Source organism: Benincasa hispida, chromosome 9, assembly GCF_027475165.1.
Source record: "Benincasa hispida cultivar pf3 chromosome 9, pf3_genome.v1.1, whole genome shotgun sequence".
Classification (NCBI taxonomy): Eukaryota; Viridiplantae; Streptophyta; class Magnoliopsida; order Cucurbitales; family Cucurbitaceae; genus Benincasa; species Benincasa hispida.
This window is the reverse complement of record NC_143486.1, coordinates 93,585,524-93,610,644: the sequence shown is the minus strand read 5'-3', so window position 1 is coordinate 93,610,644 and position 25,121 is coordinate 93,585,524. Positions and strand designations below refer to the sequence as shown.

At 34.2% G+C, this 25,121-nt stretch overlaps 3 protein-coding genes across 4 annotated transcripts; 2 read left to right on the top strand and 1 right to left on the bottom strand.

The window, feature by feature from the left end:
* The first annotated feature begins 1,041 nt into the window (after positions 1 to 1,041).
* On the top strand, positions 1,042 to 3,755 carry RMA3 (RING membrane-anchor 3). The gene is made up of 2 exons (XM_039043765.2): positions 1,042 to 1,206; positions 2,811 to 3,755. The coding sequence occupies exon 2, from the start codon at positions 2,828 to 2,830 to the stop codon at positions 3,620 to 3,622; it is 795 nt and encodes a 264-aa protein (XP_038899693.1). The 5' UTR covers positions 1,042 to 1,206; positions 2,811 to 2,827; the 3' UTR covers positions 3,623 to 3,755.
* A 3,987-nt stretch (positions 3,756 to 7,742) lies between these two features.
* Positions 7,743 to 14,769, top strand: LOC120086496 (Plasma-membrane choline transporter family protein). The gene is made up of 10 exons (XM_039043177.2): positions 7,743 to 8,392; positions 9,558 to 9,916; positions 10,386 to 10,531; positions 10,817 to 11,000; positions 11,292 to 11,365; positions 11,443 to 11,556; positions 11,818 to 12,174; positions 12,668 to 12,928; positions 13,118 to 13,345; positions 14,262 to 14,769. Exons 1-10 carry the CDS (start codon positions 8,208 to 8,210, stop codon positions 14,460 to 14,462), a joined length of 2,109 nt encoding a protein of 702 aa, XP_038899105.1. The 5' UTR covers positions 7,743 to 8,207; the 3' UTR covers positions 14,463 to 14,769.
* A 1,348-nt stretch (positions 14,770 to 16,117) lies between these two features.
* On the bottom strand, positions 16,118 to 24,870 carry LOC120086159 (MLO-like protein 11). 2 transcript variants are annotated; one of them, XM_039042637.2, is made up of 16 exons: positions 24,704 to 24,870; positions 23,404 to 23,558; positions 23,065 to 23,122; positions 22,702 to 22,937; positions 22,469 to 22,585; positions 21,755 to 21,815; positions 20,923 to 21,017; positions 19,935 to 20,009; positions 19,534 to 19,619; positions 19,004 to 19,053; positions 18,727 to 18,767; positions 18,464 to 18,634; positions 18,280 to 18,315; positions 17,960 to 18,027; positions 17,793 to 17,853; positions 16,118 to 16,897 (listed from the first exon to the last, which is right to left on the bottom strand). In XM_039042637.2, exons 2-16 carry the CDS (start codon positions 23,530 to 23,532, stop codon positions 16,475 to 16,477), a joined length of 1,707 nt encoding a protein of 568 aa, XP_038898565.1. In that variant the 5' UTR covers positions 23,533 to 23,558; positions 24,704 to 24,870; the 3' UTR covers positions 16,118 to 16,474. The 2 variants fall into 2 exon arrangements, with proteins under 2 accessions (XP_038898565.1, XP_038898566.1); XM_039042638.2 differs by having other exon boundaries at positions 24,707 to 24,730.
* Positions 24,871 to 25,121: the final 251 nt, after the last annotated feature.

The following is a 25,121-nucleotide window of genomic DNA, read 5'->3' as shown; positions in this document are numbered from 1 at the left end:
AGAAAAAATATTCTATGTCAATACATTAAAATACAACATACAACATGATGGGAAAAAAATAATGGTTTTCATGAATATGATTGGTATATACATGTGCTGAATTGAATTGATGTATAAGCATGTGAACGTATCATACAATTTCCAATACGTGCTATCATTTTAATAATTTTATAATTAAAAATGTTGTTTAGTGACTTAATTTTAAAAATTTATAGGTTTAAATCTTATTTTAGTCCTTGAACTTTTGAATTTAATTATATTTTGGTCCCTAAATTTAATAAAAAATGTCGATTCCAATTCTTGAAATTTAAACAATGTTTACTTTGGTCACTGCTATTAAGATTCTATTAATTATAAACATAATGGTGAGATGACGTTACCCATGCTAAAAAAGTCTAGGCTTTCCATTTTTAATAAAGTGATAAAGCGATTTCCCATAGGAGATCTAAAAAATTATTTTGCATCCAAGATTTTGACGTTCACTATTTTGGCATGTTGATTGTTGATATTTTATTTCACCACCTTACTCAACCCACTAGATGCAATTTCATCTATAAAGAGTTAACATAATCTTAATAATAGGGACCAAAATATATAGTTCATAAAAGTTCATAGACTAAAATGAATGTTTTTAAAAGTTTAAAAACCAAAATAGTCTTCAAAATAGTATTTAAACCAATTTTATATTAATCACAACAAGTTAAATTTGATATTATTAAGACATCACTCAAAAAGAACAAACTAATTTTAGTGGTTTTTATAAAAGCAAATGATAAATGTGTTAATTGTCAATTTACTTATAATAAGAGAGAACTGGTAAGTTTGTTGGGCTTCGCACGTGTCTGCATTACACGTGCCACTAAAAGCCCTTTATTCGCGCTTATAGTTTTCAACCAAGACCGGTCCGAGCCTTTTAAAAAATCAATTTAATTTGAAAAAAAAGAATAAAAGAAAATTAAAAGCTGGATAAAGTTAAATAAACCGGACGCGCCGACACGGTCGTAAAAACTTGTAAGAAACCACGCGCTTACCTTTCTCGTGAAGTACACGCGCGAATTCCCTCATTTCTATATAACTCCCTTTTTTCGCATCGTTAGTCTCTCCATCTCTCTAGAATTGTTCTTGAAATTCTCTCCGTCGAACATTTTCTTCATTTAATTTCGGTCGGAGATTGTCGTACGAAACCCTTGAGGTTCTTATTTAACGGTGAGTTTTTTTTTTAATGTTTTTAATTTCCAAGCTTACTTTCGGTTTGATTATTGAATTGTGTTATGATTTTGAAGGAAACGTGTTAAGGGAATAGGGGTTTTGTTTGAATGAATGGATATTTCTTACTTTCTAAGAAAACGAGTGTTGGATCTCAATTCATGCGTTGTTGGGCGTTGGGTGAATTTGAACTGCTGCCCTTTTCTTCTTTTGATGTGATTCGATCTAGGTTGATTTTGGGGGGTTCTGTTTCATTTAAACTGCATGATTTTGCGGAGAAATTTTATGTCTGTGGCGTTTGGTTTGTTGCCTTTTTTTTTTTTTTTGTTTTTTCTACCTCTAGATTTTCAACTTTGAAGTTTCGAGATGATTTGGGGGCTTCGAGATTGATTCTGAAGACTTGCTTCCATTCATAACCGTTTCTCTCTGTTCACCAATTTAGAGGATAAGTAGTGTAAACTACAAGCTGAAGGGGTCGATATTTTTTTTATAATTGTTATTTATTTGGGATTTTTGCATTGTTGGTTGTTCTGCAATTGGTTTGCTAGCTTATGTGCTTCTCACGTTTCCCTCCCAAAAAAATATTCATCTTTGTCTCTTTCCTTAATCCTTATAGAGGGTGTTCTGAGCCACGATTGTGGTTTGTGACAGTTGATTTCTGAATGGTCTGAATATTTTGTATCTACATTTATTGCTTGAGGCTTTCTTTTGAAATTTCTAAATGTAGCTACAAGTCATTGGTATTTTACCATTCAACATGATCCCGAGTTTTATGACTACAAATCGACTCTTGAATCTTTTGAGTTTTCACGATCCTTTTGACCTCTTTGCTATAAATTGGCTTGGGTTGGTTGTGGACAGAACAGGGCTGAAGTTTTGCATATAATGTGTGATGAAATGTTGTTCTTAGTCCACCATTTGGTTTTTGGTTTTGAAAATCGTGTTTGTTCTCTCACATAGGTTTTCATGTTCTTCAAGGGAACATTTGGATTTATTGCCAAATTTCAAAAACAAAAACAAGTTTTCAAAAGCTACTTTTTTATTATTTTTATTTTTTATTTTTTATTTTTATTTTTTTTTAGTTTTCAAAACTTAGCTTGGGTTTTGAAAACATTCCTAAAAAGTACGATAACAAAATAAGTGGAAGTATTGTTTAGGGTTTAGTTTCTACAAATTTCAAGGTAGAAGAAAAGCTTCACACATGCTAAGAAGACACTTTCATGACACAAATTGCGAATGGAAGAAGAATTAGATGAAGGACGTTCACCCCAGAGGTTAATCAAGAGCGCTGGGCTATAACCTCCTTGGTGAAAGTCCTTCATCTGATTCTTCTTCCATTTGCAATTTGTTTCATGAAAGTGTCTTCTTAGCTTGTGTGAAGCTTCTTTTCTACCTTGAAATTTGTTTTGCTCTTTTGCAATCCTATTTTATTGGGAAAACAACTGGTATAAGAGGCAATTTTATGGTATTTGCATTATTGCCAATGGAGCATTGTTATTTATGTGCTCAAACTGTTATCTGTCTATAATGTTCTCTTGATTTTATTCTCTAGTTTACTCATTTTTCAAGAATCTCATCATCTCAATGTATCTTTTCGTAAACAGAACGCATTACTCTTTCTATGGAACAAAATTATTCTGTACCTCACTCTGTATCTGAGGCATACTTAGAGTCTGAACAAGATGTCTCTCTCAAGCAAAACTGGAAATCTATCTCAACTCAGTCAACAGTCTCAGAAGACGCAAATGGTTGCTTCGATTGCAACATTTGCTTAGACTCAGCAGCTGAACCTGTTGTCACCCTCTGTGGTCACCTCTACTGCTGGCCGTGTATTTACAAATGGCTTCATGTTCAAATCTCCAGCAACAGACCCGAAAACACCCAGAACTGCCCTGTTTGTAAGGCTAGCATTACTCCCTCCTCTTTGGTTCCCCTATATGGTCGTGGCACATCAAACTCAGATTCCGAATCCAAGAAGTCTCACTTGGGTATGGTTGTACCTCGAAGACCACCACCCTCAATGAACACACCGCCCCATTCCAATGCAACCTCTGCATTGCATCCAAGCCAGGAGCTTCATCCAAATTATGTCCGCTCGCCCTCACACCCAATCTATCACCAACAATATTTCCCCCAGGCCTACGGTGACTTTGCTTCATACGCGCCGTCTTATCTCGGTAATGCCGTGATAACGAGTCTGCTAAACCCGACAATTGGGATGTTTGGAGAAACAGTTTTCACTAGAATTTTTGGTAGCGTGGATGGGAACTTATTGCCATACCCACCATACAACAACGCCATCCCTGGAAATGCCAGTACCAGAATGAGAAGACAGGAAATGCAGCTTGATAAGTCTCTTAATAGAGTTTCCATCTTTCTATTTTGCTGCTTTATTATCTGTCTTCTGTTATTTTGAAATTGGGAATAGATGTTGTGTGGAGAAGCATGTGATATACAGATAAACAACTAGAATTTTGTTTGATGGCTTTGCTGTGAGAAGTCATCTATATGTACAGAAGGTTAACCTAATATCACATATTATTTTGTAATTTCTTTTGGTGCTTGTGTGTGTGCCGTGTTTATAGTACTTCCCTCTGTTTTCCCACACTCTAGCAGTCTAATCTGTTTTCTTTCCTTAGAAATTGATTGACATTGGTATATAAATAAATGATATTATGTTGTAGATCGTCTTGCAATGTTATTATATTGTAGATTGTCCTTACAATGGATGGTACATTTTGAGTTAACAACAATCGGGTTTCTTGAATCTAAAAAAATATTCCAATAATCTTGTAATTTTGTATTTGATAAGTTCTCAAAGTTCTGACATTTTTTTTTAAATTCATGGACTTACTCCACATAATATATCAAGTCGATCTTTAAACATTTTTATTAAAAATAATTTCAGAATCAAATTCTTTGTTCAATATATAAAATATTAGTTTACTTAAATTTATTTTGGTTTCTTGAAACTTAATTATACATTCAATTGGGCTTTGAAACTATGAAAAACAAACATGGTAAATTTTTAGTTGAAAAGAGTTTCACTTTTACTCTCTTATGCTATCTACAAAACTTGAGTCCGAAAGACAAATCTTCGAGTCTAGAAAGCTTTTAAGATTAAAAAATTAAAACCCACAAAATTTGGTTAATCCCACCATTTAAAAGCAATGATTATAAGGATTATCTTTATAATTTAATCATTCATTATGATGTCTAAACAACGATTATGCTCTTTACCACATTCTATATAATTAATATATTTGTAATCAACGTGTGATTTTATATATTCATTCATTCCATTTTAGTTTCACTCTTTAAAATACTATTTTAATTGTCAATTTTACTTTTATCTATTAATTATATATTTATGAAAATCTCGTGTAATATCATTTCGTATAAATTTATATTTAAAATCACAGATTGACATGACAAAAAAAGGTTTTAAATAATATTATCAGTGGCTTCTTACAGAAATTTATATATAAACAAAATCAAAATTTATTTTAAACTTTAATTTTATAATTTTTATATGGTTTCACTCGAACTTGTCGTGAAATTTATTTATTTATTTATTATTTATTTTTTAAGGATGGCATCATAATTGATTTTTTTTTTTTGGCAATTTTAGTTGATCATTTAACTTAATTCTCTGCAAGTCAACTTTTCTTTAATATTTATTGAAAACACATTACTAAAATTTGGATATTTGAAAATATAAGAACTAAAATAAATAAAAAAAAAATCAACAGCACCAAGATGATATTCTAACTTAACAAAAATTTCTAAGACTTCTCACTTCACTTATCATCTCCATAAAAAAAATTCAAATACAACCATATTTATTCAAATTTAAGATAAAAGATTATAAAATTTAGGAATATTAAGATAAATAGCAGTAATTACACTATTATTTAGAAAAATAGCAAAAGACGGTGTAGTTTTGAATTATAGCAAAGCGCATGGAGATCACATGAGTCAAACTTTTGGAAATCCTAAAATGCCCTTATCGTCTCTTTTAATTGCCATGTAATTAATTCGGCGTTTGTATTAATGATACTATAATTAATTTAACTATATATTACAGCCGACTTTCAACAATAACTAACTTGATTATTTGAAGCGGATAATCATCTTTAAATCTCGCGATTTTAATAGTTGTTATGATTTTATGCGTCAGGTATTTTGAATTTTCAAATCTTCTACAACTAATTTTAAAATCTTTGTTTGAAATTTAAATTATCATATTATATTAATTATCCCAACTGAAATTTATGGTTTTTATTATACTTTCTATCAAACTTAATCAAGATTCACAGTTTTAGAATACTTTTGAACATTATATTTATTATCCTTTTGTTTCAAACATGAAATATTAGAATACAACACGTAATCCTAGCTTTCTTCATCCTCTCGACGTTTTCTTCCTATGACTGTTAAACGATTAAGAGTTTTGATCAATGGTAAGTGAGATGAAAATAACTACTATCATGACTCTTGATTTATAGAAGTTTATCCAATCTAAGGTTTCTCCAACTTCTAAATGTATTATTTCTCGGTTAACAATGTATCAGACTGCATAAGTCTTAATGTGATTAGAATCGTGGAAGACAAATATGTAAAATCCTAATGTGATTAGAATCGTGGAAGACAATTGAAGACAAGTCTACAGGAAGAAAGACTTGGCTTAATCGGCCACGGCCAATAATTCAAGTCTCGTCTCTTCTTTCCAAAGTGATTTCTATCGAGCAATTTTGAAAAGATAAGCCAGGCATATAGATGGTGTTGGTATTAACCTATTTGCCTTGGGGGTCTTATACCCACCTTGATTGATTTGATCAAGGAAGGATGTACCATCCTTGAATGTTGTTTATTTATCTTCTATTCATCATATCTCCACGATTGACATCAACACTCCATCATAATTGGTTAATAATTTCAATTGACGATTTTTAATTAGGATTTTCATACTCTAATCTAAATCGGTTTCTTTCTTCATGAATGCAATTATTTAGATAAAGTTTTTATTAGTTCTACCCTTACTTCCTAAACTTATATTTTGGTCTAGAATCAACAAAAAGTATTGTTATAGAATTTTGGTAAGTTCAACAGCGATGTATGGTTTGGTTGAGTGATTTTCAATTGAGTTACACTGTATTTGTAGGTCACATAAATATTTCATTAGAAGTATCACAAAAAAGCTTTTAAAAGATCTTTGATGACTACAAAACCTTCATCCGAATTACAACATTTTTTTTCTTTAACCCTAAAATGCCCTCATTTGAATTTTCAGAATTTTGAGTAGAAGGGAGGAAATTATGGTTGCGATGATAGATTCAGAGACAGTCGACCACACCCTTGTTGGCAGAGGAGTCGATTTCGGAGAGCAAAATGGCGGCAACTTGGTTGGAGAAGAAGTCGATGCAGTGATTAAACCTAGCCAATCGATAATATCTAGATATTAGTTTTAATTACAATATAATTATGAATATTTCTTAATGAGCCAATTGCAATCTCATTTGTATGGTTAGGGTAGTTTAGATTTTTATAAAGTTTTGCTATTTTTATGAATGAAATGATGATTTGCTATTTTTACAAATGAAAAGTTAAAATCCACTATTATTCTTGTTAGTCCTAAAATTTATCCAAATTGAAGGTCATTAATTAAAATGATTTATTTGTATATATAACTAATGTTATTTAAAAACTAGTGAAAATGCAATTTATATTCTTAAATTTTGAGGTTTGTATTAATTAAACACTTAAATTAATAAATATATCAATTTAAATAACAATTTATTGTAAATGTATCAATTTATATCTTTCATTACGTTAAATACGTAAGAGTACAAACATTCGGTTTGAATTTTCTTTAAAAGTCATCCATAGATTAATCTTAATTGCTCATTTTATCCTACATGTGAGAAATGATGCATGGATAATTTTAAAAAATATATAATCTAACTGTCTAAATTGACTCGTACGTAAAGTTAAGATTAAAATTTAGACAAATATTAAGTTTTAATCAATATTTTTTGGGAAAAAAAATGTAAATGGATACTTCTAGAAAGAGTTTAATTGATATAAATTAAAAGCTTAAAATATAAATTAATATTTTTTACTAAAAATTATGGTGATCCCACCAAAACTTTTTTACTCCACGCAACATCGTAAAAATTTGAAGCGAAACTTCCTACTCTTTTAAACTTTTTCCCCCTTTATTTCTCTCTTTATTTTCCTTTATTATTATTATTATTATTATTATTTTAGTGTAATAGAGCATATAGTGGGGAAATTTCTGGGTGTAATCCACTCACACGAATCCATAAGTACACAGCTTTATTATGTACCGTTTGATAATCTGGATCGTTGAAGTCAATAGAAGTTTTCGACAACATCGACGGTGATAGAAAAACAACAGCGTAAAGCCGACAAAGACGTAGATCTTCGGACACAAATGTCTCTGTCAGCTTTGTGGCGGAATAATCAGAGATTTAAATCGATCTTATAAGCCTAATTGTATTGAGTTTAATATCAAATACTCCCATACCGGCTGTCCGTGTCCTGGCTCGGCTCCACTCAAATTTTATGTTTTAGAGAGAAAAAGATGAGTTCTTTATCAAAATTGAATGTTGCCCATCACGAATTAAAGATTTACATTCCAATTATTCCACTTTCTTTACTCACAGATGTCTTTAATTCATGCATTTTGATATGTTTGTTTAATTGTTCATTTGTTCTTTAGCTGAGCCTCTTGAGAAACGCTTCTAAAACACTACAGTATCTTTGTCCAGAAGTCCCAAAAGAAAAAAAAAGAAAAACTTGGCAGAAAGATTCCAAATCTGAAACCCTTTTCTTTGTTGCTTTTTTATTCACACTGTAACCCCCCTTGAAGCTTTACTTTGCCCTCATTCTACTGCCTCCTTGAAGCTTTGCTTTCTTTCTTTCATTTGATTTTCTCTCTGTTTCTGCTTGGGAAGGGGTAACCAGGGTGTGTGAAGATGAGGGGTCCTTTAGGGGCAGTGATTGGGAGATACCCTTCAAGTGATGGAAATGCCCAAATGGGTGGAATCATTAGACATAATAGAAAATGCAGAGATGTTGTGTTTCTTGTGATCTTTATAGCTTTCTGGGTGGGGATGATTGTTAACTCAAGCTTTGGATTTAACCAAGGAAACCCATTAAGGTATGGAATCTGATGCCACTCTCTTGTTATACTTCATAACTTCAATGGGTACTGTCAATTCTTGCACATTTTCTCTTTCATTCATGGAAGTCCCAGAAAAATCTCCGAAGTGCTTTCCCATTTCGCAGATTTCCCTTCTCCATTCTCCCCTTTTCGTTTTCTCTATCTTCTTCATTTCTACCAATTTCGAACTCCTTGCTGTCTTAACTTTTGCTGGTCCTAGTTAGGATGAATTCAGGCTTGTCTAATTTACTCTTTTATTACTATATCTGGCTATGTCAATGTATAGTCTTCAATTTTCTTTTACTTATCTCATTGTATGCCAGTTTTACAACCTTTCCCGTACGGGTTAGAACTTATCTCATTGTATGACATATGGCTGATATTAGTTCGTCCTTTCAACATGGAATTTTAGTATATTATCATCACCCACCTGACATTTTCCTGCGTAGGGTATAGTATATCACTTAATCTTTGGCTATATAGCTGCGGGTGGTCTCATTTGGCCTTCTTCTTTGTTTTTCCCCTTCTGCAATTTGAAGGAGATTTTGCATATGGGTAGGATGGGACATTTCCATTCTCTAGTTTGCCATGTTCCTCCCTTTTTTATAAGCTTGTGTGAAAACTGACATTATATCCATGATGAACTGTACCCTGTCAGCTCCATACAAAACCCATTGAACTAAAGAACCAAGCGCTCCCTTGCCCCTTGTATTCCTTCATTACAATAACTTTCATTGGCCATGGTTTTCCCATTCATCCGTTGTGATTTGGTTTTTATAACAGTAACATTCTGATGATTCCAATTTGTATTAATCGTGGAGGAACTAAAGTTAGTCCTTTTAAGTCATAAGTCATAACTAGTTAGAGTATGTTGAGAGTGCTTCTAAGAGTAGTATTTCTAAAGAAAATACTTTTTTGTACTAGCACATTTGATAAAACACTAGTTTTTTTAAAAATGAATTTTAAGTATTTCTTGAAATCCCAGAACCAGAAGTAGGTTTAGATATGTAGTCAAGTGCTTTGAAGAATTTCTAAAGTCATGTAACTTGTTGATATCCTTAATTGTACCAAAACTGCATGGTTAGTACCTTTAGTATTTACGTTCTCCTTTTCTTTGTTAGTTTGTCTCCTTTAAGTTGACCTCTGTGCTACTGTTTATCAGGCTAACATATGGACTAGACTACAAAGGAAATGTCTGTGGTGACAAGCATGCTAATCCTGGCCTTCGTGAATTGGAGCTTAAATATTGGTTGAATCCTAATCAGGTTTATCAAAGTGGTCTGAAAGACAGTCAATTTAAGTTGGTGGATGCTCGGAGCATATGCTTGATGGATTGCCCAACTCCTTCAGAAGATTCTCTAAACTGGGTTTGTGATTATCCAGAAGGTGAAATACGCCTCTCAATGGATGATTGGATAGACAGGAACTACGATTACTTTGAGTTCCTTACGCCTGAGATGAGAAACAGCTCTGTTAACCTTCAGGGTCCTTGTTACCCTGTCATTTTTCCTAGTGTAAATGGTAAGTGAAATTGATCTATCTTGATGCTATTAATTTTTCCACCTTTCAAGATGATATTGAATACTTCACGTCTATATTCTCTTGGATGCAGTAAATCTTTCAAGCTTTTCTCCTTGGTTTACGACATCAGTTCTCTACATGTCCTTGTATTCATAGTTACAAAGTCCACATGTTCCTAACTTTCCTTAGTCCTTAATCCTTAATCCTTGTTAAGGTGGCTTGGATACTTCCTTTGTTTGCTAACAAATAGTGATAATTTTTTAATTAGTTAAATTGGTTTATATTCGTTTTCAGAGAATCACTTTAAAATTGATTATCCAGAAAGCGATCGACTGGTAATCACTAACGGTAATATAGTATTTGTAGAATAAGAAGTTGGGCCAAACAACTTGTATTATGTAACCAAACACAAGGACTTTAATTAAAACAACTTTTATAAAAATATTTTACGATTGTGATTGTCTCTCAGTTTATTGGAGCTGCCAGTTCCTTGCTCGCCCCTCAAATGTATCATTAACACATTGGAAGCTGATGGGTGGAATGAACATAGATGCAGATTTGATCATTGATAAATCTATTCATAAGTCAACCAATGCTCGGTCATCTGTCTTAAAGGTATACTAGATTTTCTTTTCTACGAATTATACTTTAACCCTGTTAATATTTGTATGTATGCATGCATTTATCTTACAAAAATTTCACTATTAAATCACAGGTCTACTTTTTTAGTAAATGTAAAGTGTCATATAAGCTCAAGAGTTCAATTTGAAAATTTCAAGGGCTCTTTAGAATAATATCCTTAGCATCCTGTCTGAAGCCTCTGTATCATATGTCTTAACTTTGCTTCTTGTGTTTTACCATTTCTAAAGCTTTTACTTGTTCTCTGCTCTACTGTCACAGAGATACATGGCGGATATTGGGAAGTCATGGCCAGTATTGATTGTTTGCGGAGGAATTTTGCCTCTATTTTTGGCAGTGATTTGGTTGCTAATGATTCGGCATTTTGTTGCTGCGATGCCGTGGGTAACGGTTGTCCTATTCAACATTCTCATAGTATCAGTCACAATGTTTTATTACCTCAAAGGTGAGGAACATATTTACTCCACCTTTCTACTTGATGTTCAATGATTTCATGTTCCGCTTCAATCAAAACTTCATAAGTTCATTATAAAAACTGAAGTTTATGTCAGACTTCTGAGGGGAATGCCAGCCATTTCTAAATGATTCTTCTTTGATATCCTTAGGAGATTCTTCTAGCTGGAATCAAACTTCTAATATCTGATAGAATTTCCAAAACCTCAAATGTTCTGAAGTTATACCATTTAGGTTAAAGTTGTGTCATTACTGATTGCAATTATCTTTATTGCTATAATAGCTGGATGGATAGGAAATGATGCTATAACTCCCATCATTGGTGATCATGATCCCTATGTCCACATATTTGGAAGGGTATGCAACCAAAACTTTTGAGCCTATTTGATAAAAAACCTCATCTGATTCCAATCACTCAATTGATTATTGTTCAGGAGCTCAATCATATGCGTGCTGCTGCTGTTCTAATGACTTTTGTTATGGCTGTCTCTGTTCTCACATCAATCGCTATCATCCGCCGAATCATAATGGCAACATCTGTCCTCAAGGCAAGTACCATACTGTACATGCATAAGTAGGGATCAGATGTTGATTATTGGCAGCAATAATCATAAACTAAAAATATTCATTTCAAGGATATATAGTTCAGGTGGCCTTCAACTTCAGCATTGCAAGTTTTTGGCTTTTGATTTCTCTGTCTGTGTGGCACTTATTTCCACTCATTTCATCGAGGCATTCTTGGCTTCTCAACTGATTAATATAGTATAATATCATTATTTCATTTGGGTTTTATACAACCTTGTGTGCAGGTTGCTGCAAAGGTGATTGGAGAAGTTCAAGCACTCATAATCTTTCCAATCATACCTTATGCCATCCTTGCAATTTTTTATATGTTATGGTTGTCAGCTGCCCTTCATCTCTTCAGCTCTGGTCAGGTTGTCCAGAATAACTGCAACTCAAACTGCTGTGCCTATGATCTTGCTTCAAAACGGGTGAACTGTGACCGCTGCTGTGGTTATAGCATCCGTTATACTCCTCATATCGACATTTCCATATTTTTCCACCTATTTGGTTGTTATTGGGCTACTCAATTTTTTGTAGCATGCTCTTCAACAGTCATTGCAGGTTCAGTAGCCTCCTATTATTGGGCTCGTGGTGAAACTTCGGTAAGTTACTAAGGATGGGTTGATGTAACCGACAATTCTGAACTTCTTTTGGGTTTATAATTTCTTGCTGTAGATCCCTGGCAATTATCTTATTTTACTTGTTAGTTTCAGCGTAGAAGTATTCCATTTAACTACTTAGGAATTAATTTCAAGTATGACACCCTATACATTTTTTTTCAAAGGAAACATAAATTTTCATTGAATTAAATAAAAGAGACTAATGCTCTAAGTACAAGGAAATAAAATATTCAAAGGAAATCATAGGACAAACATAGTAACAAGAACATCATTCTAAGACATAAAACAAGCTCAGTTGAAAAGACAAACGCCCCCCAATTCAAACACCTCCCCATTATAAATATCATATTCACAGAATAGTCCCATGTCTACTCTATATATTTCTTGTTATTGTGCATCAATTCTTTGAAACTTAATTAATATACTTTAGGTAATTATTTCATTCTTTATTGCTCATTGTTTCTGGTTAATGCAGCCCGAAATTCCATTTCTTCCAGTTTTCTCCTCGATGAAACGGCTAGCAAGATATAATCTTGGATCCATGGCTCTCGGTTCCTTGACTGTGTCCTTTATGGAATCAATTCGTTTCATACTTGAGTCTATTCGTCGCAAATTGAAAGTTGCAAGTACCACACCAGATAGTCGGATTGGCAGAGCAGCACATAATACATCTCGGTTTTGCCTGAGATGTATAGAGTGGATCATCAAATCTGTTAACCGCAATGCATATATAATGGTAAATTGTTACTCATTTACTTTGTTTAAATTATCTGTTCATCATTGTTTCCAATATGGTAGTCTGGAAAGATCACAATGGTTCTTTTTTTTTTTCACCCAAAGATCACAATGGTATTAGTTTGCAGAATAAGAATTCAGCAACCTCTGTCTCGAATAACTGTTTTCCACTCTATTCTTGTTCATGTAGATTGCAATAACTGGCAAGAGCTTTTGCAAGGCATCCGCTATTGCAACAGAGTTAATAATTAACAACATCCTTCGGATCGGAAGAGTGAATGTGATTGGAGATGTCATTCTGTTCCTTGGGAAACTGTGTGTCAGCCTCTCAAGTGCTCTTTTTGCTTTCCTCATGTTGGATACACACAAATACAGATCTGCTCATAACAAGATTTCTTCCCCATTGTTTCCAGTCCTGGTAAGTTCTTTTATTTATTCACTTAGTTCATACTCATTTTATGTAGAGAAGAGCTGATAAAGAGGCTAGGGCAATCAAACTTATTATCTGAGATATATCTATTTTTTCTCATATAGTTTTTTTTGGGATAAAAAGAGAAAAATAGACTAAGATTGAGCATTCAAAGCAGCCTGTGTCTTTCAATCAGTACCTTGAAATTTTATAGCCTAGATATTGCTGCTTTTATGGTAAAAAATTGTTTTACAGAACGGAACAAAGCATGCTACTTCTATTTTATATCAGTATTAGGCCAAATGTGTATCATTTCAATCCCTAATTTTGTAATCATTTTTCAATTTCAATAGTCATATTTTGAAGTTTTCATGTATTATTCAAATCAAAGTGAAAAAACTCGTGTATTATGTTATTTTCAATTGAATCTTCACTATCATTAAACAACAAATTTAATAACAAAATGATGATATGACAATTCACTCAATGAATAATTTAATAATACGTGCATGCATTAATTATAAGTTTTAAGCCACCATGAAACCTAAAAGCTTAAGCTGTTGGGTTATAGTAAATTTAATTATATCAATACTTTAACATTCTCTCTCGCTTGCCGGCTTGAAAATTTATGGGAGAAGATTACATTCCAATGGCTTGAATACATGATTTTTGGCTTGATTATGCTATATTTAATTATATTGATACTATTGATTAGATTGAAGGTTTACCTATTTCATATTGTGATAACATACCCAATCCAAAGTAAGTCGTTTCTATTGAGAACCCATTAAATGTGCTCTCATGTTGTCATTTACTAACAATGAATACTTAATTTGAAGTTTTTAAAGCATAAAAGATTTAGTTTCATACATGCTAAACTGCAAAATTTCCTCATTCAAGTTCTTTTTTTGTTTCGAAACAACAGGTTTGCTGGGGCCTAGGCTATGTGGTTGCCACACTTTTCTTTGGAGTGGTGGAGATGTCCATTGATACAATAATTCTTTCCTTCTGTCAAGATTCTGAAGAACATCAAGGCATAGCTCAGTATGCCCCTCCTCTTCTCATGGAGACTCTCAATGATCAAAATGAGTTGCAAAGACTTACACAAGGACCTCCAAGTTCATAACCTTCATCATTTACTTTTCTTATTGCCCTTTGAGAATATTACCAAAATAGCCTTTACCTTCTCCTGCCGCTATCATCTCCAACCCTTCATTGTTACAGTTTTTTCACTGTAAATAATCAATTTCTTGGCAGTGTGGAAGTTGGGGGAAAAGTGATAGAGAAGAGGCAGATAGGGAATACCCTTAGGCCCTTTTTTCCTTTTTTAGGGGGTAGATTACTATTTTTGTTACTTGTTAGTGAGAAACTTTGGACATGGTATTCTCCAATTATTTGCAATGACATTAGTTAATATTATGTGGGGTTCTTTATGTCTCATGTTCTTTGCATCAAGTTTTGTTGCAAATCCTCTTTTTTTTCTTGGTAATTGGAGATAAACAGAGAGATGTGTAGGTTCATGTGGGTGTTGTACACTGGTTCAATTTGGTTCAGTTTTTGGTTTAATCAAAAGAACTAAATTGGTTTGGTCCCATAGATTATTTACTTAAGTTATGAAACAAGTTGCTTACAGTATAAAACATTTTTTTTAAAAAAAAAAAAATTAAAATTCGTTTGGCTTTACTAAGAGAAACTTAGAAAACTATTCTCCAAGGGTAACTTAGTGAAAAAGTGCTTGAAACATTTGAAGATATCTTCCAAGTTCTTGGGGTTCAGTTGAAAAATTCCTACCTTAAAACTTAGAAAAATGAGATTACTGTTTGAAACTTATTGTCATAAAAGCTACTATACAACTTAAAACGATGGTGTATTTCGTTTATGTGGTTTTCTAACTAAAAACTCATTTAATAATCTAATTTACATTAAAAAAATCCCTTGCATTTTGGAAAGAATCTTGTTGCTTGGTATTTCATGAAACAAAGACTCAAGAACTACAAACAATAACTTCACACAATGATGGCCTCCGGACTCTTAGGCCAAACCTATGTCAATGCTTTTGTTGCTTTAGCAATCTCTTCTCCAAACTCAACAAACTCCCCACCCTATAAATTGCAAAAGGTCCTTCACTTTGAGAAGCACAGAAAAGTACACAACTTTCTCCTGAAAAGAGAGACCAAAGTTTCAAGAAAATGGCTGTTACAAAAACTAGTTTCTTGGTTGGTCTCTTGGCGTTTCTTTGCTTAAGCCTCAGCTCTGCCAATCGAATTCTCAAGAACAACGATGCTGAAAACCAACTAATAAGTGACAGTATGTCTTCTGGACAAGATAACCACCTACAAAATTCCAGCCATGCTGAGTTGAAAAGTATACCAAAAGGCAGTATACCAAAATTCAGTTCTGTTGGTCCAACAAATGGCGATTGCTGCAGTAGTTGTGGAGGATATTCTTGTCCTCCCTATGGATGTGGCGGTCACCAATCTTGCTACACTTGTTCACCATGTCAATGGCAGGGATGCCAGGGATGTCAAGGGTGTCAGGAATGTCAGACATGCCAGGGATGTCAAACATGTCAGGGATGCCAAAGTTGTGGCTGCGAAGCCCGCATCAACGACTCTAAGGTCGAACATGAAACTATTCAAGTGAGTGAACCTGAACCACCTATTGTTACAATTGTTCCACCAGTCCAGCCAACAGATCATAACATAAAATCCACTGGGGGAGAGGACATGAAATCCAATGGCGATCTGGTTTAGAGTTTATACCTCATCTCAAAGAAATGTCTTATTGGAACTCTCAATAAAAGCTCCCTTCATGGAGTTCATTTTCTAATAAACTGATGAAATATAGAAAGTCAGGAAACACTCTTCTATAGTTGGAGTCTATACTTTCCTTACATTGTTGGGAGATTATATTACAATACAAGTAGTTTCATGTACTGTTTTCTACAAATACAAGCTCAGTATCCTATAAACAAATCTCTAAGCTCTCACTCTGAACACTTGTTCGGATTTCAACTTTGTTTGTACTAACTTGGTACTTTTATAGTTTCTTTCACTAAAGTTTTATCCTAATTATATGGAACTTCTATAGCTTTGTTTACGATGCAGCATTTTTTTTTACTAGCTACCCATTTCCTTTTTACCTCGGCATAGATGAGCTTCTTAAAGAGTCTTCAGCATTGAAGTTCTGAGCGGGCATAGATGAGCTTCTTAAAGGGGTTCCAGCATTGAAGTTTTGAGCCACAGGTAATGAAAGAGACAGAGAGGGTTGAAGAAGAGGAGTTCTAACCGCACGTGATGTATCATTAGCAATAGAGACGGACACATTCGCTGCAGTAGGTGGCTGCATCTCAATTATGGCATAGCCAGTGGCAGTTTTAGGTGTATCAACATGCTGGTTGTCGTCGTCCTCAAGTGACATCACGGTGCTTGTTTCCGTGTGGATTGTGGCATCATCGGTAAAAATCCGGAGCCTTCTCTTCCTTCTAGCTGACTTACCCCACCCATGGATTGTTTCCCTTATTCTTTGAGGAATTAAGGCAGCCTTGTAGTTTGTTCCCATCTGCAAAACAAATATAGCAGAAGGTAACAGTTAGAAACATAAAGCAAAAAAATATGACTCTCAGCCAATAGGAGATGACAAACTGCAAATGATAGCATTTGGATAGTGTCATTAAGGCCAATCCTCTCATAGACTACTAACCAGATAAAATTTCCCAACCTTACTTGAAAACTCTCTTTGCTCGAGTCGATAACCTCTTGAAGAAAGAGGGCAATGAACTGAGAAAGTGGAAACAAGGTACCCAAAAAAGAGAGAAAATATATGAGAAAAATTCTCCCACAATCCTACCGCACCTTTGTCCTATCATTGAGCTTAGGAAGTTATGAATTGGGAAAGAAGAAAATAATCCACCCTATAACTGAAGTTATTCCTTACATGACTATGATTGAAACATGACCATAATTGCTACAATACAACATTTTTTAGAATCCACAGAAATTTAGAGAAAAAGTGGATTCTGTAAGAATATTACATGCTGGCTCTCAAGATTTTGCAAGGCTTCGACTCTCCCCGTGTTTCCTCAGTCTTACTCCACACCTCCTGCAGTGTTCTCTCACCTAACAGTTCTCTTGACTAACTAACAGCCTATTGAGAGCAGCACTCCAGTCCTTTTGGTCATCTTACATTGACATTGCCATTCCACTATAAATATTCATGTTGTTGCTCCTACACTCATATTCCCCAAAAGTAGTGGACGCCACTCTAGCAGCAGCATCCTACTTTTCTTTTACCACCCAAGGTTTCAACACAGACTTATTAGGGAGATGAAACTCAGAGAAATTGATGAGAGCCCACCAAACCTGAAACTATCTACATCTAAGTTTAATGACTTCAATCAAGGATCTCTATAATTTAACCATACTATCAGAATGTAAGATATCATGCCTTAGATTACCTGAGTAACCAGTGCGTATAGGGGCAAGGTGCTATAGCTGCAAAGAAATTGTCCAGCAAAACTACGAAAAAGACAGAGCAATTTTTTTTCAGGATGCTTATCTCGCGTTACACAATTAATATGGTTGGTAGACAAGGTTGCGACTGTCACAAATTAAAGATTCATACCCCAAGATTAGCCTTACATAGACAAGCAGATGATTGCTAATGAAGCAAGAACTATATCCAAATTGCCACTGTAACCAAATTAAACAAGATAATAGTTATGTCATTGTGGGGAGAAAACAAGAAGAAAGAATGCTCTGGAGTACCAAGAAAGGGTGAGAAAAAGTCGTCAAGTTTTGAAGGAAACTAAATGATGTGAGCTCTTGTTCTCTTTTTGTCCATAAACTTCAAATTTTGTTGTTCATGCCACATGCTTCCTATTTCATTAGAGAGTATGCTTTCTTCTGAGATTAAAGAAGCCATGACTAGAGAAGAGGAAATACCCAGAACCAGAAGAATGAAGCCAATTCGAAAGCATTCTGCAAGAGAATTAAGAGAAAAAGGGATAAAACTATGAATGTTGGTTTCTTTGATAAAAAACTAAAATATATGAATAGATGAATTATTTTTCTTTCTGACGTAGGAGATGACAACTTGTGGGCGACATTGTCAATAATCAAAATTTACCTGGAAAAGAACAAAATGGATCAAGGACAACAGGAGTTCAGGCTTCTTAAACCAGAAAAGATCATCGCGAGGCCTCAGCTTTGCTCCAGAAAAGAATCCGGTTATACCAGCATTCTCCAACGTCAAAGTTGCAATAACGTGCTGTAACTTCGTGCCCACTAAAAGAACAAGCTGCATAAAAAATGAAAAGTAGTAAGAGATCAGCTGGTCATCAACCAGATACAAACTGCAGCTCTTGAGGGAGAGAGAGAGAGAGGGCTCACTGTAACAGGAATAGTTGCTATCCAAAAGTAAAGGTTAGAGCCTGAAAGATGGCAAAAGAGATCAAATAGTAATGTCAGCTCAATTTATAGGGGAAAAAAACAGATAGTTGCAGTTTAGAGTAGGACTAATTAACAAGGGGAAGGACAATCAGCCAGCTCAGGTAAATAAATAAAACAGGATAATGGAGAATTAGTGAAAATGAAAAAAGCTTTTATGCATTTGATAATTAGAATCGAGAAAGAAAGTTACCATTTTCCTAACAGAGGTTTATTATACCTTTCACATTAAACAGCAAAAAAGCAACGACAAATCCCCATAATGGACCGCTGCAAAAAAGTGAACAAGGAATTAGCTTCCTTAATTCCCAAAAGAATAAAATAAGAAATTTAGCTATTTTTGGGAATGAAACTTCAGAAATATTGTGCCAGAAATCACTTCTTTTTCAATATATTCAAAAATTTAATTTCCTTAAAAAGAAGAAGAAGAAGAAGAAGAAGAAAAACAACACAGAGAAGCGAAAAGAAGAGCACAGAAACAACATTCTGGATGCCTTCAAAAGTTTTCCTATTTCACTCAAAGGAGAAACAATTGAAATTAACACACAAAAATTACTTTGTATAAGAATCCCCCTACAAAATGACAATCCCAACAAAGAACGGAGAAAACTTCCTTCTTCTGACAATATAGTAACAAAGAGTAATAACTGAACCTGAACTCCTTTTATCATGATAGCAATGATTCGGGGGGGAAGCGGAATTACCACGTGCATAACGATTCTAACTGAAAGTAACAGACACTTCAATTACCTCACACCAACTATCCTCTGGAATTCTTCTTCCATTGAACGAACCATGTAGCTATGGAAATCATATCTTGCTGAGAGGTTGTGATTCTGCAATTAATAATAAGATGCAGGAAATCATAAATATTGATGACCAAAAGATCATATTTTATCAGTATTATTATTCGTTTAATTATTAGTAACAAGCAGCTGAAAATTTGAGAATGCTAAAGCTCTAAAATGCAGTGCAAATGGCAACACATGAAAGAAAATTAGCAATCCAAACAAATAATTTGATTTTACTATTTGAGAATCTTCTATCTCAAATTAAGAGCTGGCAACAGAAACAAAGAGATGGAGGAAGAAAGAAAGAAAATTATAACTAGATGGCAAGGAATATAAGCCTAAAAAATCATATAAATGTACCATGATGAAGCCTTTGCGAAGTGTAAGGTAGTCAGAACGAACAACAGAATGCCCAAATTGCCGAAAGAAACATGTCTGCAGTCATTTAATCATGTCAAAGAAGAGTTAATGTCAACATTTATGTGAATAGCAGTATAATTTCAATAAAATAGGAAGAAAAGGACCAAAATTTATCAGGTGTATATGAAGGCCAAGTTCAAAGGTAAAAGGGATGAGGATGCTTCTCCTATGGCAAAAACACTTTCTTTTTTCAATGACAGAGGGTTTCCACCAGATTAGGCAGACATAATCTTAAAAAACTACTGACAGATCCTACGACATTTAAGATTAAAAATCACATTGAACATTAATATTTAATTTTTAACGAAGACATGAAATCATAACTTCAAAAAGCATTCAAAAGTTACAGCTTGTTCTTTGATCACAGGACCAACACATGACCATAGTCGTTGACCATCACATTGAGTAATCTAATTTCACAATTTCGATTGCTCTCACTGGGTGGTCAACAATTTGTTGATAACTCCAAACTAATTAACCATGAATACAATACACATCATTTGAATCAGTGGTTCAAAATAGGGTAAAAAGGGTAAATTGTGGTTCAGTAAGAATAAATCAGAGTTGATAAATCAAGTGTATACCAAATTCTTTACAGCAGCAGTTGATGTGTAGTTTTTAGTATCATAATTTAAAGTATGTCAATAACTTCTCATTGTTCTCTAATATATGCACAAAAACGTAGGATTCTTAAAAAGGGGTTGTTGTTCCCCGTTCTCCATTGATTATGTACGCTCCACCGTCAGATGCTTTTGGATCTGGCCCATTAAAGCATATACTTGGTCTGAAAACACCCAATATTTTCACTAAGTAGCCCTTGCAGATATACACTGCTGAAGTGAGAATAGATATAACCAAAATGGTGGTGGGTCTATGAATAGACGCAGTCATGTGGCAATATCTAAATGAGAAGAAGTTCAATGCTTACCATCCAGATAAGAAAACTATTCCTGGTTAAAGGATTGGAGGTGTGATATTGTACAAAGGTAGATTGTCTCTGCATTATCTTTTCTTTCGTTGCATCTGTAATAATAGTAGAGAAATAATTGTCAGTTCTCCAAAAATAGAAATCTGAACCATCTAGAGAAAGCAAAGAGTGGTCATGCTAAATACCATATTATCAATTACAAGTAACCAATACACAGAAATGGTCCCTTGGAACAGAGAGTTGCTGTTCAAGGATGTTCCTTGTGGACTCCTGGTGTTATTGAAACTTAGATAAAAATATGAGGGAATTGCAAAGGACCAATAATTACTAAAATAAAATAAGCACATCAATGGGGTAAGGACAATCTAAGAAAGGTACTAAAAATTAGATCTGAGCATTCATCAGCACTTAGAACTACAAGCTAGCTTATTAATAGATTCCCTTTCAAACATTCTTCTTTTGCATGTTTTTGTCTCTGAACAATCTGATCTGAAGTTTATAAGCTGAGCAAGATGGTTTATTGGGAGCACAGATTGAAGTACTTGAGAATTTCAATGAACCAGAGATTCCTCAGAAGTTCAGATGTAAGATATCATACAGGTTTAAGACGTGGAAGTATTGTGGTCAATGGAAAATGAAATCTTTTAAAAAAATATTTGAACTGGAATCTGATAATATGACTGGTAGTTATGGGCTTGGCATATGGTTGGAGATATCCTCCAAAGTTTTGGGTTTGAACTCCCAGATTCCTTGTGAACTCTTCTAGTGGCTAAGAGAACATACCTAGAGTTGAATGCTAAAGAATCACACATAGCATAATCATAGAGCTCACCATTGAATAAATCATGGTGGTCCATGTGAGCTTCATTTTCCCATTCTCTCCAACTATGGATCTGGTCAAATGATAAAATGTCAACCGTTAGAATAGATAGTTATAATTTTTATATATCTTCAATGATTTTTTAAAGAAAAATGCAAATATTTTATTTCATAATATTGGAATAGTCAATGCCTCAAATTATTCAAAAAAGGAAAACACACACATACACACACTCACACATTCAACACTAGAGGTACACAAATAGATATTGGATTGCATATCAGATAACTCCATTCAACTTCCATCGAGTAAGAAGTAAAGTTAGGAATGTTCATTGTACGACAAACAAATGGTACTAAAATCCAGTTCTCTTTACAAATATAGAAATCAGGATGATTCCTATTATGCTTAACCATTACACATTATGTCCTAGCAGGTAAAATTCTATTAAGCGACATAATCAAAGTTAAAAGAAATTGTTGTTCTCTCAAATCAAACCCAAATAGAAGAGAACACAAAATAATAACAAGACAAACAATTTAGTCTCTATGATTTTAGAGAATGGAGTCCACTGTTTGAGTGAAGAAAAGCAATGATTGAAACTACAGACACTGGGTCAAGTGAAAAATACAAAACTAAGTTAAACTATCCCTAAAATTCCGTTGCATACTGATTACTTTTTCAGCAAGGTTTCATATAAAATGATTATGAAAAAAAAAAACTAACCTTCACAATTGCCAACAACATGGTTAAGCAACTATAAGATATATGAGTTACTGCCATTACAAAGATAAAACGATGCAATTGCTCAAGTCCTTCATATGAAACAAAGGGCTCATGACCCTGCACAATGAGGAAAGTTGCAAATTTCAATTGACTATTGGGATGGACGAAGACAGTTCTTATCAATATATAAAAAAGTTCTTTTAAAGAAAAAAAAAATAATAATCATAACGTGCCTCTTTGCATGTATTTTTGTTCACAGTTAGCATCCTCCTATACAATTGTGGGAAAACAGAAACCATAAATAGCTTTCGCTTCTCAGATGAAGAATTATCCGCATTTTGTTCATCAATCTCTGACTGGGAGCATGGAATAAAAGAGGTATCATAGAACTTGGATGGAATGCAGATATTTGATATTAAACTTGATGTTGCCGTCAGAAGCAAAGAAATAAATCCAAGCAGCATTAACTCTGCAAAGGCAACGAATGGCAGTTTTAATGAGCAAAATAATTATAAAACTAAAATGAAATGAGAACCAGCCACCAGATGAAGCTATTCTTGTCTAAGGTGATTGAGCACATAACATAGGCTGGTTACCTTCTTTCATTTTCTCCACTGCCTCAAATAAGGGTTTTCTATGAGTTTTTCCCAGCCACTGAAAGAGAGAAGGCAACAAACTCATGTCATGATTAGAACAAAATCTGCAGTAGCTGAAACTGTGAAACACAATGTATCAGGGAAATAGTGTTTGAGTCACTAAAGTATTTCTTAGCCAGAATATGTATCTTTTAACACGTAGAATATCATGAGTACAAACCTTACCAGATTCTGCAAGAATACTTCTAAAAAGTTTCAGAAGTATGCTAGTTTTGACTAGTTAACATGCCAGATACTTTGTTTAAAGCATAAAAAGCAGTGGTCCAGAAATATACTTACAGAGCTTAGCCTATGAATGGAGCGTTCTACAAGCAATGAAACTGCGACGAAAATTGTCAACACGGAAGCAACAGACCAGGTAGGCGTCAGAGCCAGAGATCTCCCCTCTTGGGAGGCATTTTCAGCCATTTCCAACAAATCTCAAAGACTACAACCTAAAAGATAAACTCAAAATTTCCAGTCCTATACCAGCATCAGTAGACTTAACCAGAACTACAATAAAAGGAAGAAAATAGAAGAGAGAAGAAAAAACTCAGTTCCCTAGATTAAGAGGGGCATATTCTTATGAGAGTATCAAGTATGTATCACTATACTGATATAGGAAAAAAGAGTATCGGTTAACATTTAAGATTTAACAAGGCCTCGTGGAAGAGACGACTCAAGCAATGAGTATAAGTTTAATTTTCCAGCTTTCTCCAACCAATATCAAAACGGATCAAATTTTCCCTCTGAGACAAACGTAATATAGCCAACTGGACCCAGGAGGAACTCCAACAAATCTTCTTCTTTTTTCCTTTAAAAGAAAAAGGGCAAACTTCCTGGCATTCCAGTTTGAGAAAGTGAGTTTGCAAATACCCCACAAACGGAACAGCTTCTTTGAACCTCAAATCGATCCAACAGAAGAAAAATTCTGAAAGAACAAATCATCATCTTCTGAGGGAACAAGAAGAACCCATCAGTGAATGCTTTTACTTAAACTCTCTCGTTAGAATGAAACTCAATCCAGTACTCAAAATATCTAAGATCCCCTTGAAATCTCACTGACATTTTAAAAAAAAATCCAGAAGCTGACTCTGAAAAGCCCCATTGAGCTACTTTCTAATTCACCTCCAAAAGCAGATGCAAAAGAGACAAATCCAACTCAAAGTGACAGCCGATTCCAAAAGGAAACGATACATATAAATCAGTAGCCAAAAGGGTTCGGAAAAATCCCCAGACTTGGGTATATAATTTAATAGATAAATGACAACCCCATGTGCACAAACTTCTTGGGGTTGACGAAGACGCAGCTTCTTAGTATTATTATTAACTCCCCAACAGAAAATGAGTGAAATATATGAAGAAAAGGAACCGAATAGGAAAGACCCAGATGACATAAATGCAAGAAAAGGCACACAGAAGCCAGGAGAGATCTCATGAATGTGATTATGATTGGCTTTCACAAATGACAGTGTCCTTTTTTTCTTGGCGTTCATTTTCTCACAACTCCGCAGATTGAGGAACCAGTAAAATATAAAACAAACGCTTTTGTGATTTGGGTAATGTGAAAAATAATAGATAAGAGAAGAGGAAACTATACAACATTATTGTGCTTCCAATAATTAAGTCGAAAATGAATGCGATGTGGATGTGATGGCTTTGAGGGCCAACAGTTCTTGCTTCCCCGTTGCTGCAATCATAAATTTGATGTTGCCACTGTGCTCAATCCCCATCCCATGCCTCACTCCGCGTTTCGCAACCAGGTTTAAAATGTTTGAATGTGGAGATCTCAATTTTATAGAAATGCCATTGAAAATATTGATATGATGTCCAGGTTATTTGTAGTAAAATTATAAAAACAAAAAATTTGAACTAATATTTATATTATTCGTAAGTTCCCTAATCTTCGTCTGGGTGTTTGCGAGTTATTCTTTGTGTTCGGGACAAGATGTGGCTCTTGGTTTGTTTCACCACTGGAGATGGTCGTTGTTATTAGTGTGGTTTGACCCTTGTTTAGA

What these genes read in the sequence shown, in the direction of transcription:
- LOC120086496 (XM_039043177.2), top strand. Translation starts at nt 8,208, where the DNA reads ATGAGGGGTCCTTTAGGGGCAGTGATTGGGAGATACCCTTCAAGTGAT. An exon ending in TGGCAACATCTGTCCTCAAG is followed by an intron (nt 11,557 to 11,817) that starts GCAAGTACCATA and finishes CCTTGTGTGCAG; the next exon opens with GTTGCTGCAAAGGTGATTGG. An exon ending in GGGCTCGTGGTGAAACTTCG is followed by an intron (nt 12,175 to 12,667) that starts GTAAGTTACTAA and finishes TGGTTAATGCAG; the next exon opens with CCCGAAATTCCATTTCTTCC.
- RMA3 (XM_039043765.2), top strand. Translation starts at nt 2,828, where the DNA reads ATGGAACAAAATTATTCTGTACCTCACTCTGTATCTGAGGCATACTTA.
- LOC120086159 (XM_039042637.2), bottom strand. Translation starts at nt 23,532, where the DNA reads ATGGCTGAAAATGCCTCCCAAGAGGGGAGATCTCTGGCTCTGACGCCT. An exon ending in CCATTCATAGGCTAAGCTCT is followed by an intron (nt 23,123 to 23,403) that starts GTAAGTATATTT and finishes TCTCTCTTTCAG; the next exon opens with TGGCTGGGAAAAACTCATAG. An exon ending in TAGCAACTATTCCTGTTACA is followed by an intron (nt 18,635 to 18,726) that starts GTGAGCCCTCTC and finishes TTTTTTATGCAG; the next exon opens with CTTGTTCTTTTAGTGGGCAC.